This window comes from Panthera onca, chromosome B1 (assembly GCF_046562875.1).
Source record: "Panthera onca isolate mPanOnc1 chromosome B1, mPanOnc1 haplotype 2, whole genome shotgun sequence".
NCBI lineage: Eukaryota > Metazoa > Chordata > Mammalia > Carnivora > Felidae > Panthera > Panthera onca.
In genome coordinates this window covers 82,101,990-82,114,922 of record NC_138342.1, presented here as the reverse complement: position 1 = coordinate 82,114,922, position 12,933 = coordinate 82,101,990, and the positions used below count along the sequence as shown (strand labels likewise).

Here is a 12,933-nt window from a genome sequence, read left to right as displayed (position 1 = left end):
TAGCCTCTGTGGCCTCAATATGGGATCCCCTTTAATATGATCTACTTGAATACAGTTTAGTTTGTAAGAGGAATCCCTTTAATGTAGTTTATTGTATTTGTACTTGAAGATACCAGAGTTAACTGAACAGGCAGAAATAGATACATTTCTCTAAATCAGCACCTTAATTTCTAAAGTCCCATTTTGGAAGTGAAGAAAATTGAATTGTTTCTTGGCTTTTAAAAGTGTCGGATAATATTTAAAATGGTCTCTATTTAGTACAAACAATAAAACCTGGCCCAGAATATTCTTTGAGCAGGAGCTGTGAAGTAAGTAGAAGCAAATGTCAACATGGCTTGAAAACAGCCTCGAAGATTGGATTCTGTAAGGCTAGGAGATTGGCTGAGGGAAAATCTGAGAGCTAAGATAATGTGAAATAGAAATGGAGCTTCCTGGTCAGCTAAGGCCCTAGTTTGAAGCCTGTGAGTCAGTCTCTGCACCTTTGAAAGTGGGGGAAATTAGGTTACAGGGCCAGGGCATATAGGTTTCTGCCAAATACTCTATAAGAATTTAATTTGGACTTAATTTTTGACATATATGTATCATATAACATTAAAGGAAAATTTCCCAGGGTAACTGGAAAATGAACTTGCCTAACCTTTATGGTGATGAGAACAAAAAGCTAGTTAAAATCTCTTCATGACTTGCGTCTTGGTATTTTGTGTACTATTGTATTGTACTTGGTATTTTGTGTACATTTGTATACAAATGATTTTCTCATTTGTATAGTGTGATAACTAGTATATTTCTGTACCTAATAAAGGGACGGGAGTTGTTTTATACTATGGGGTAGGCATTGAGTAAAAGTGATAGTTTTTTCCTGCCCTTTTTTCTAGATTGAGGAAAGCTTACTTTGAAATTACTGGTACCACTGATGATAATTAACAGTTGAGATCCTATTTCTACTGAATGCATCAAGGACAGATAACCAGGAGATCTATGGAAGCTGAACCTGAGCCCTGGAGGGTCTAGAATTAAGGCCTAAACTTTGGGGTCCTAGACTTTGCCAGGGACTTCTTCCTTTCTTCCACCCCTCCCCTCATGCCCACCCTCCCAAGATGGCCCTTGGTACCCTGGAAAAACACTGTCAGATATGCAGACATTTGATGTGAGAAGGCCCCACCCCACTGCCCTCTCCCACCCTCACCTCACATAAGACTGTGAGGTCTTTGGAGGCAGGATTATGCCTTACTCATCCTTGCTTCTGCAAAGCCCTCCATATCCAGGGCCCAATCTATTATGGGTCCTTCGATGTTTGCTGGAGGAATTAACATATCGTTGTCTTTGCTTTGTTTTAATAAGTAACTGTGTAGTCTGCTTCGCGCCACTCCTCCAGCACCTTTTTCTCTCGGTTGGCTGCTTGATGTCTGCTTGCTGAGGCAGAGAGCTTTAGCCCCCTCTGCCTCTCAACCACTCTCCGTCCTGTAGCTTTCAGGAGCTCTGCGGAGCAGCTGTGGCCCTCTTTCTGTCCTTGTTACCAGAAGTTCACCTCGTCCTTCACAACCTCATTTCTCATAATCTGTTTCAGCACAATGAATTAGAAAAGAGTAAGAGAGTGGGGGCGATAGGAAGTGGAAAGAACCGTGGGTGTGAATGATACGTTGGTATGACTGCCATCTGAGTCTTCTAGATGGAAAGGCAATTTCTCCAGATTTATGGGCAATCACATTACCTGTGGCCTCCAGCCTTTCTGTTTAAATTCTTGTTGTCTGCATTAGCCAGAAGTCTTCCTTTGGCTGCAGGTTGATGTTATTTAAAATCTTCTGAGACTGGTATTTACAAAGAAGGGTGAGCACAGCCAGTGTTCCTAAGAAAGCTTTCAACCCAGTTTTCATGATGGTAAATGATTTTCACATCCTAGTCACCACCGCCGCCACCAACCCCCCCCCCCCCCGCCCACACACACAAACTTCCTCTTTGACCTCTTCATCCAAGATGAACACATCTGCTATCTTACACCATAAAGCAGGTGCAAAGGAGAATTAAAGCAGTATCTGAATCCAGAAAAGGAACATGTTGCATACAGAATCAAGGCCATAGTAACAAATGGCAGTCGATCTTACAATACTGAGATAATTTCTCTTTCAGCATTACGAAAGCTTACTAGAGGTAGGGGCAGGTCATGGTTCAAGAGTCTGGCAGTACATCAATCAGAAGAAACTCATTAGGTCTTAATGTGGGTCTAATGAGAAATTCCTTTTATCCATGTTTGCTTATAGGCTTTGTTGTTTAATTACCAAATGGACCACAAGAGTCCCTAAAATGTGATTATGAATGATTTTTAAAAATCCTTTCTTGGAATATAATATTCTATTAATGAATCTTAAACTGAAGATTATCTGCTTTGGACATGTGTAACAACCACCCAATGTAATTATAAACCTTTTTAGAAGGAACCTTCTAACTATATATGATCAAAATAGCCCTTTTAACTGTTCTCTGTGTGTCTTTTGTCTTAGTTTTCTGTGTTCCTGGGAATTATTTTCTTCCTGGAGCTCACTGCTGGGGTTCTGGCATTTGTTTTCAAAGACTGGATCAAAGACCAGCTGTATTTCTTTATAAACAACAACATCAGAGCGTACAGAGATGACATTGATTTACAGAACCTCATAGACTTCACCCAGGAATATGTAAGTTTAAATTTATTTTTAAGTTGAAAGCCTTCTCGAGGAATGAGAACATTCCTCCTGGCTTCTGCATGTGCCAGCTGGAACCTACCTCTGATTCTTCCACATGGTTTTGTTTGTTTGCTTGTGTATTTATTATTTTCTGACCTGCTTTATGACTTACATGATTTGCACCCTGAATGGAAATGCCCTATTTTCACTTACCTCAATTTCTACGAAGTCCAAGGGACCAAGAAAACTTCTTGAGCAACAAGATTATAACTACAGTTGCTGTTTCCTATTGACATCTGAAGAATATTCTTTTGCTAGAGGTGTAGCGTTTTATTTGGTGTTTAACATGAATTCTTTCTTGCTCCTTGTCCCCTTTAAAAAAATTTTTTTTTTTGCTTATTTTGAGAGAGACGGAGATAGTGTGAGTGGGGAGGGGTAGAAAGATTGAGAGAGAGAGAGAGAGAGAGAGAGAGAGAGAGAGAGAGAATCCCAAGCAGGCTTCACACTGTCATCACAGAGCCCAGTGTGGAGCTTGAACTCACGAAACCATGATGAGATCATAACCTGAGCCAAAATCAAGAGTCGGACGCTCAACCCACTGAGCCACCCAGGCACCCCTTGTTCCCTTTTGATCGTCTTCCACACTTCACAGCTCACAATAATACATTTAGCAATAGAAAGTCTGTCCACAAAGTTCCTAACATGCCCATCCAAATATCCTAGCACATGCAGTTCCATGCAACTGAAAGTTGAGAAACTTCTAAGCCCTGATGGCTTCTAACAAGTAAAGAATCTCTCACAGGGCCACCCCCCACCCCAGGTTTCTGAACATTACCAGGTGATGTCCTCTGTAATGCAAATGAAGTAGCAGGCACCCCGTTTGACTCAAAATGCAAAATGGTATAAACAAGGTTCAGAAGAACTACAGATCTAGTGCCAAAATCTGATTAGCAAAGTGACCGTGGGCTAACAGAACCTTGACCTATTTCCCCAAGAGTAAAACGGAAATAATAATAGCTACTGTTTAACTCCTGCAAATATTAGGGCACTCTAATGAGATGTGCATGGTTTTATATTAGGCTTAAGGTGTAACTGTCCTAAGGTGTTAAGGTCTTTATTTGCATGCACTGAGAAACTGGATAAGGTGAGCAGAACTGGACAGTGCTGTCTGTGCCATAAATGCAGGACGGGAGGGCCAACAGAAGCCCAGTGGATCAATGGTGGTCTCTTGGTTGGACAGCTTTCCAGAATGAGCTGGGGTCCCTTCTGATAAAGGGAGGAGACGACTGCACCAGCACTTGCTATCTGGCAGACCACCCTCCTTCCTTAGGTACTCAGAAGTCAGCTGAGTTGTGTTGGTTTTGTTCAGTAGCATCAATGACCATCCTCGAGTAAGTTGCACCTCAGGTGTGAAATTAAGCCCTGTTTCATCTCCTCAGCAGACTTCAGTGTTTTGTTAGGTCATAATGGATGCAAGCTCACACCTTGCCAAATGTCATCACTGACTAGTTTGCGTGACAGATCTGATGAAGCTTTGTAGGAAAACCTTGAGACGCACAACCCAAGCCCTCAAAGGACCAGACGGGTTGGAAGAACATGCGTGCACACGTTCTCTTGAAATGCTGTCTGCTTTATATGGAAATCCTGTTATTTCATGTGATTTTATTTTTCTGTTATGGAGTTTAATGTGTTGAAGTAGCTATTGGTCCTGAAAGCCTTAAAATGGTCAAGGCTTGATGATTTAACTCTTGAGAGGTAGAGCTAGTCCATTTGAGGGGAGTGACGAAGTTGGCTTCTGGAGCAAGCAGTTCTCGAACCAGGCCCCATTTGAGACTCACTGACTTTAACTGCTCATTTTATATACATTTTAATTAGATGATTGAATTTTTTTAAGTGCATTTACATATTTTTAAATATTTGTTTTTGAGACAGAGAGTGCCGGTGGGGGAGGTGCAGAGAGAGAGGGAGACAGAGGATCCGAGGTGGGCTTTGTGCTGTCAGCACGGTGGGGCTCGAACTGATGAACCATGAGATCATGACCTGAGCCAAAGTCGGATTCTCAACTGACTGAGCCACCTAGCGGCCGCTGGATCATTAAATTTTTTAAGTTGAAAATGTAAATACATGCTCTTTAAAAACTTCAGAGTAGTAACATATATAATGAAAAGTAAGCCTCTAAAACTTTTGGGGGTAATGAGCATGTTCACTATCTTGATTGTGGTGATGGTTTAAAAATGTATACGTATGTCAAATGTTATAAAATTGTACAGTTTAAGGGGTGCCTGGGTGGCTCAGCTAGTTAAGTGTCCGACTTCAGCTCAGGTCACGATCTCGCAGTTTGTGAGTTCGGGCCCCATGTCGGGCTCTGTGCTGACAGCTTGGATTCTGTCTCTCTCTCTCTCTTTCTCTCTCTCTCCAGAAATAAATAAACATTAAAAAAAGTTGTACACTCTAAATATGTTCAGTTTATTGTATGTCAATTATACCTTAACAAAAAGGATTTTTTAAAAACCCTTAATGCGGTAGAGACCACAATTTTTAGACAGTAAGCCTCTAGCCCTCCCACCCATAACCCCACTTGCCTCCTTCAGGCACAGTCAGGGTTCAGTGTCTTATTTATCCTTCTAGAATGTTCCTCCATGTACCCAAGCCAGGCAGACCTTGTTCTGATTGAGCCTGCTGAGCAACTCCTCCCCTTCCTCCACCTAACACCATGGGTCTCCTAAATCATTTAAATCAGATGCTAACATATCTTACAAATCTTGGGCCTTAATCACTTTGGAAGCTTTTATAGGAGCTGCTTAGGTTTAGTTTGGTTTACAACTAAATTCTGAGACAGAAAAGAAGGTTAGAGCTGGCGGAAGCTGGGTGTCGGTCGTTTGGTCGTGAGTATAGGCGCCTGGTCGCCTCCAAGTCAAGATGTTCTAATTCTCTCCTGTTTGCTCTAGTGGCAGTGCTGTGGGGCTTTTGGAGCTGATGATTGGAACCTAAATATTTACTTCAATTGCACAGATTCCAATGCAAGTCGAGAGCGATGCGGTGTGCCATTCTCCTGCTGTACTAAAGACCCCGCAGTAAGTGAAGGCCAGCAGACTGTTGGCCAGCTCCACACGTCACGTCACACCGAGAATGGGCAGGGGTGGGGGGCTTGGGGGGATGAGCAGAGTGACTTTTTTCTCGAAGCCTCTTCTCACGTGCTCATTCCCAATTGTAGCTCCTGTAGGGGGCACAGTGCTCAGATCTTCCCAGTAGGGGTAATAATTGCTGACCTTAATTTAGTAGTACGTGCTGGTTCCTAGTCTCAGTCTTTTTGTGAGTTGGCTCAATAAAATTCAGAATGTTCCTCCTGGCGGATACCACCATTATCTTCCCTCTTTGGGTGAAATGTAGGCCGGTAGAGTTTAATTAACTTTCCCAAGCTCACATTGCTAGCAAGTGAGGAGCCGAGCTTCAGACCCAGGAAGCCTGCCTGTGGTGTCTCTAATTCCTTCTCTGTGAGAAGGATGCTCTTAGGTGAGAGCTCCCTGCATTGGTTTGGGGTTAGTGATCCTTTGCATCCTGACTTGGTTCTGGGGGAGATATTAGGGATAGGAGAGGAGTTTGAGGTAGGATAGGGCTCATCTACTAGGTAGGAAGACCGCAGCTGCCTGTACTTTCAGTTGCAATGATGATAATAACTGTAGTTGGTATTTGAGAAAAAGATAAAATATTACACCTGTGCATAACCCCTTCTACCATGACTTTGGTTGTATTTTGGGTCAAATCATGTGACTGGGATATGGGATGTCTTGAGATGCAAGTGTCTTGTCGTAAGTTAAAAGCCAGGAGTGAATGTTAGAACAAGCGGGAGAATTTGCTTCTGCACATGTCCATCCCCCACTCTTCGGCCTTCTGGGACATCAGTCCAGGCAGCCTCCTCCAGGCCGCCCTTCTCGAAATCAAGTGGAGCCCAGTGAGGGACACTGAACTCGTCAGCAATTTCCCCATGGAGGGTGTAAGGTGTGGGGCTCTTTAAAAGAGGCCGTGGTCTTCGGGTGGAAAAGTAGTTCTCTGAGGGCTTCTGAGGGGTCTCCGGGCTATTACTCTTGGTCTGAAAGAGACTGAGAATCAGAAAGGACTGTGCTTCCCTGCTCTGAGACCCTGCCAGGAAGTCCACCTTTCCTACTGGCTAGTTTCATGCTCTCTCCTCTAAGGAGGGCTCACAGGCAGGAGAGCACCCAGTACAGAGCCCTGGGTGCCCACGCAGGTACTGGCCGGCAGGTGCAAATTATTCTGTCTCCAGCTCCTGCCCTGTGTTAACATTCCATCAGAAGTATGAAGCGTCTCTGAAGGCATTATGGTCCCCTTTTGACTACAGATACTCTGGGTAGAGAGTTTTCATTCCATAAATGCCAAGCTAATAAAATCCACCCCGTACCCTGCAGAGGGGAAAAAATAAACCTAAAACCGCAGAACCCACGTTTCTTGTCAGACCTGTGAAATGTCAGGGTGTCTGTCCATGTGATGTGTTGTCAGCACATTGTTTTGTTTTTAATTATTAAAGTAATGCATTCTCATTGAAAAATCCTTTAAGTGATACAGAAGTATATAGATTAAAAAGCAGAAGTCCCCCCCCCAAAAGAGCATAAGTAAACATAGTCAGTGTGCCCTTTACCATGGTTTTATCTATGTCTTAGTTTTCTGAACCCCATATGCTTCCTGAAGTTGTCAATAACATGCTTGCTTTTCTTATATTTCCCGAGCCTCAGTTTTCTTCTTTTGGAAAAAAGAAGGCATATTTTAATACTTACTTCTGAGAATTTTTATAACAATTACTTAGGATAATACATAAAAGTGTTTAACATGGTACCTAGGACATCTCCATGCCTAAGCACGCAGTTTATTAATGACACTTAACAGGGATCTTCTGCTAATTCTTAGGTGGGCTTCCTGTCTATTGAGTGAATTTCACTTTTCTGTTTTCTTCCTCCCCAGGAAGATGTCATCAACACTCAGTGTGGCTATGATGCCAGGCAAAAACCAGTAAGTGGAATCTCATCTTGTCACTTAGCACAAAGGGTGTTTCTGAGGAGCTTTTGAACTTGCATGGTGACACTGTGCTCTCCTCTTCCCTTGCGAAGGAAGTTGACCAGCAGATTGTTATCTACACGAAAGGCTGTGTGCCCCAGTTTGAGAAGTGGTTGCAGGACAATTTAACCATCGTGGCTGGTATTTTCATAGGCATTGCATTGCTACAGGTAAGACCAGGCTCCTTTATGGATGTCACAGAGAAATGATGCTCTGGGAGAGCCCTTCCCAGGACAGGAGCTCTGCTTAATCACCTTAACATTACAATTTTTAAGACACATTGGAAGGCTGGGAAACAGACCTAAACTATTGGGTTTATATTTTATTTAAAGCCCATTTTAGATGCTACTATCCTGAAATACTTCAGGAAATCTTTTTTCCTTTCCAAGATGGAGAAATTGATTGGGTTAGCAGTTGTCTGCTGACATTCCAGTGTTTCCATGGGCAAAATAATACTGTATTGTGACAGTTGGGGCAGGTAGGAATGGTCAGAAGTAGATCCCAGTGGCAACATTAAGACTTTTTAGAATTTCACACACATCCAGTGTTCTGTTCTCTCTCTGGACCACCTTGTCAAAATGCTAGTGAGGGAAGGAAGACACCCACTTTTCCTCCTAAGCAGCCCCAAGAGCTGAGGTTTTTATCTTGTAGAGATGTAATACTTTTCTTAGAGGGTCACAAATGGGGCACAGTGGTTGAAAGAGATTAAAGAAGTCCTAAATAAATGGAAAGCCGTTCCGTATTCATAGATTGGAAAACTTGATTTTGTGAAGGTGGCAGTACTCAAATTGATCTACAGGTTCAATGCAATCCCTTTCAAAATTACAACTGCCTTCCCACCCCCACCCCGCCCCCAAATGGACAAGCTGACCCTAAAATTCATGTGGAAATGTAAGGGATCGAGAATAGCAAAACAAATTTGAAAAAGAACAGAGTTGGAGAATTCACACTTTCCAATTACACTTACTACAGAGCTGCAGTAATCAAGATGGTACATAAGGTTGGATCCACAGATCAGTGGAAGAGAATTGAAAGTCAGAAATAAGCCCTATGTCAATGGTCAGTTGATTTAAAAAAAAAAAAAAAAATTTTTTTTAATGTTTATTTTTGAGAGAGAGAGCGTGAGGGGAGAGGAGTGGCAGAGAGAGAGAGGGAGATACAGAATCTGAAACAGGCTCCTGGCTCCGAACTGTCAGCACAGAGCCTGACACAGGGCTCAAACTCACCAACCATGAGATCATTACCTGAGCTGAAGTCAGATGTTTAACCAACTGAGCCACCCAGGTGCCCCTATGGTCAGTTGGTTTTTGACAAGGGAACAGAGATCAGTCAATGGGAAAAGAATAGTCTTCTCAACAAATGGTGCTGGACCAACTGGATACCTATAGGTAAAAAGAATGAATTTGGGCTCCTACCTCACACCATATATAAAAATTAACTCAAAATAGCTCAAAGACCTAAACTTAAGAGCTAAAGCTATAAAACTCTTAGCTAAAGCTAAAGACAGCGTAGGTGTAAATCTTTGTGACCTTGGATTAGGCAGTGTTTTCTTATATATGACACCAGAAGCACAAGCAACCACAGAGAGTACATAAGTTGGATTTCATCAAAATTTTAAAACTTGAGTGCTAAAAATGATAAGAAAGAAAAGACAACCCACAAAATGAGAGAAAATACTTGCAAATCATTGTGTCGGATAGGGGTCCAAAGTCTAGAATATATAAAGAACAACTCAACAATAAAAAGACCAGCCCAATCTAAAGATGGGCAAAGAATTTGAATAGATATTTCTCCAAAGAAAGTAACAAATAGCCAATAAGCACATGAAAAGATGTTCATCATTAGATATTTGAGAAGTTTAAATCAAAACCACAATGACCCAGCACTTCACACATGCTAGGATGGATATAATTAAAAAGGAAGACAATGATGAGTCTTGGCAGGGATGTGGAGAAATGGGAACCGTAATACATTGTTAAAGGGAATGAAAACAATAGAATCACTGTAGAAAACAATTCGGCACTTGCTCGGAAAGTTAAACGGAGTTGCCATTGTGACCCAGCAACTCCACTCCGAAAAGAACTGGAAATCTGCTCACTAGAAAGTTGTACAGGGACATCCATAGCAGCACTATTCATAATAACAAAAAAGTGGAACCAGTGTAAATGTCCATCAGCTGCTGATGGATAAACAACATGTGGTTTATCCATAGAATGGAATATTAGTCAAGTCATCAAAAGGATTGATCTTGAGTGGTTGCGAGGGATGGGAGAAGAGGAATGCCTGTGAATAGGTACAGAGTTTCTTTTCAAGGTGATGGAATGTTCTAGAATTAGTGGTGATAGTCGTACACCCTTGTGAATATACTAAAAACCACTGATGTGTATACTTTAAAATTAGGGCATGTTTTATAGTGTATGAATTATGTATCCATTTTAAAAATGAAAGAAAAGAGATTCATTGACCTAGGAAAAGCCTAATGACGTTTTGAGTTTCACTGTTTGACTCTCTTTTCCTTCCTTTCCCAGATTTTTGGGATCTGCCTGGCCCAGAATTTGGTTAGTGATATTGAAGCTGTCAGGGCTAGCTGGTAGGGCCCGGCAATGCTGCTGCAAAACACTGGACAGACCCAGCCTTCCTGCCCCTCCAGCGTGCCCAACCCAATCCATGCTGCACGGACCCTGATCACAGAGGCATCTTGCAGTCTCACCTGATGGAGCTGCCAAGAACGTGGTTTGGGGGAGGGGGGTGGTGCAACTGGGAAATGCTGCTCACTGACAGAATTAAACAGATAACCAGTATGAAAGTCGTTGAGCCGTGAATCTCTACTGTAGCCATGAATTTATGGATGGATACTTACCAAAACAAGAAAAAAAGGGAGGGTGAGGGACCCAGATGTACCTGAATTTGTGGAACACACAGTCTCGTTCTCCACTTCGATAACTGGAGGGCTGGAAGAAGCAGTTTTGTTCTTTGTCACACCTTGAAGGGACTGCTTTCTGTTCCATGGCCTAAAGAAGTACATCTTTCCTAAAACTCAGCCCCTTACCTGGGGGGGCTGTGGTGTTTTGGGGCACCCCTTCGCTGTACATTTCAAGGAACTGTTAACAACTGTGATCCCAAGAAGAAAACAGCTTGTCTTTGGGGTTCAGAGTTTGTGACCGCATTCAGCAAGTAATGCGGGTGGGCATGCGTGGTCTCTCCTGGAGTGTCCCTTAGAAGGGACGTTGTGTATCCCACGTGCATGGAGTAAGGGCAGCAGGACACTTTGTGATGCTGAATTTTAGCAGGACAGATCGTTGTTCTAAGTAGGCCTGAGCTTTATTTATCAATGACATTCAAGGAGAAATTGAAGTTAATGAAGAGGTTATTGGTTAACATCCCTCACCCCCGCCCACCCTATTAGTTGTTGGATTCTTTGGAAACTCTGGAATATTCTGGGTTTTGTTTGGCTTTTTTTGCGTTTTTGTTTTTGTCTCCCAAAAGTGAGAGCTGGGATGCAGTTTCTCTTAAAGTGTTTTCTTACTCAGCTCAATGTTAATTTTTTGGTATAATTTCCCTGCATGATCTGTGAACCTGAATCTACCAGCTCCTTTTCCTGCCATGTCTCCCACGAACATTTATAAATGTTATTTGGTCGGCATTTCACTTCATAGGTTCCCGGCCTTGAGAGGTGTGGCGTGTCCTCCCTGGCTGCGAAGCGACTGGTAAATGCTTCCACAGACTCGATAGTCCCTTTACCCCATCAGTCTCCGGGGCCTCATCCGCAGCCCCCAGTTTTCTCTTTGAATGGAATTGAACCTAATGCTGAGACAGTGTTGACTCACAATCAAGAAATTTATAATTTCTTTTCCCCCTTCTGGTTTTACTTTGCTTTTATTTAACAACAACAACAAAAAAAAAGCATGGCCAGAACTCCCTCCTAGTGCAGACTAGCCATCAGGATGGTAACAAAGCACAAATACTTAGGAGGGAGGGGCATTGATGGGGCAAGTGTTCTGTGACCCAAGGTCGGACACCACTTCCAGGTGCTGCCGCTCATCCTTACCCCCACGAAGGTGGGGAGGGATGAGTCCTGCCCCCACATTTTAATCCAGCTGGTATCCACCAGGATGCCACTCTCCTGGGGAGCAGACATCAGCCTGTGGAACGGCGGGAAAACCACAGGTACATTTTACGGTGATGCCACACTTGCCAGCACAAAACTGGGCAGCTAGCATGCTTTGTGGAAATTTAGCAAGCTTTTCTGTTTTAGCCCCGTGTTGCATCGCTGTGGCTGATGAACGTGTCAATCTGCTCAGAGAAAAGACAGAAATTCTTTGAAAACTGTCTCCAGAGTGTGGGTGTGTGTGTGGCTGCATGTGTGTTTTTGTGTCTCTGTGTAGTTAGAGATGTTCATTCCATCTTCTGGCTGTAAGATGATTTTATGTCATCTCTGCCCCCACGCAGTTGTCATTCTGTAATGTCATTCCAACACGGAGAAGACTCGAGCCCCGCAATTGGCACTCTTGTCTTTATTACCTCATTCTCCGGTGAACTCCCTCTGACCAGTTGATTCAGAATCAGGCAGGATCCCCTCCCTTTGGCACATCCAGTGAAAGGCCAAACGGCAAGTCCAAGTGCGTTCTAAATTTTAATTAGTCACCCTTTATTTTTTACACTTGAGAGTGGTTGTAATTAAGGCTGTCATTAATAAACTGGTTCTACCTTACGTGGAGTTCTGTCTTTCTTCATTACTTGTCTTGGAATTGCAGAATTCTCAAATCCAGTGGCTCTCAGACTTTAACGGGCATCAGAATCAACCAGAGGGCTTGCCGAAACAGATTACTGGGTTTGCCCCATCCGCAGAATTTCTGATTTAGGAGGTGCATTTCTGACAAGTTCCCTGGTGATGCTGTGCGTCTTGGATGCACAGTTTGAGAAGTACTGCTCTGATCAGCTCTCTAAGGGGGAAAGGAACATTTCGGGGTTGGGGAGGGAAAAGTCCCTTTGTGCTACTGGGTGCAGATAGAGAGGTGGGTATGTAGGAACTGTCTGTCCTTGAGGTCATTGTCTGCTGGTCACAGTCACCTGGGGACCACGTAGGATGCAGATCATCAGGCCTTGCCCCTGGCAGTTTGGGAGGGCATGAGCCAGAGCCTATGCTTTTAAGAAGCTCCTGTTAAAAATTTAATGCACAGTGAAATTCAGGACTCATTATCTTGGTAAT

General features: G+C 43.1%; 1 protein-coding gene across 5 annotated transcripts in view; it reads left to right on the top strand.

The window, feature by feature from the left end:
- TSPAN5 (tetraspanin 5) overlaps positions 1–12,435 on the top strand; it is a 176,481-nt gene extending 164,046 nt beyond the window's left edge. For 4 of the 5 annotated variants that reach the window (XM_060654589.3, XM_060654586.3, XM_060654585.3 and 1 more), the window contains 5 exons: positions 2,499–2,669; positions 5,606–5,731; positions 7,632–7,679; positions 7,778–7,894; positions 10,253–12,435. In XM_060654589.3, the coding sequence (XP_060510572.1) occupies positions 2,499–2,669; positions 5,606–5,731; positions 7,632–7,679; positions 7,778–7,894; positions 10,253–10,318 (528 nt within the window). In that variant the 3' untranslated portion in view covers positions 10,319–12,435. Of the gene's footprint in view, positions 1–2,498; positions 2,670–5,605; positions 5,732–7,631; positions 7,680–7,777; positions 7,895–10,252 lie in introns of those variants that run through there. The other variant, XR_014137610.1, reaches the window with a different exon arrangement.
- The last annotated feature ends 498 nt before the right edge of the window (positions 12,436–12,933 follow it).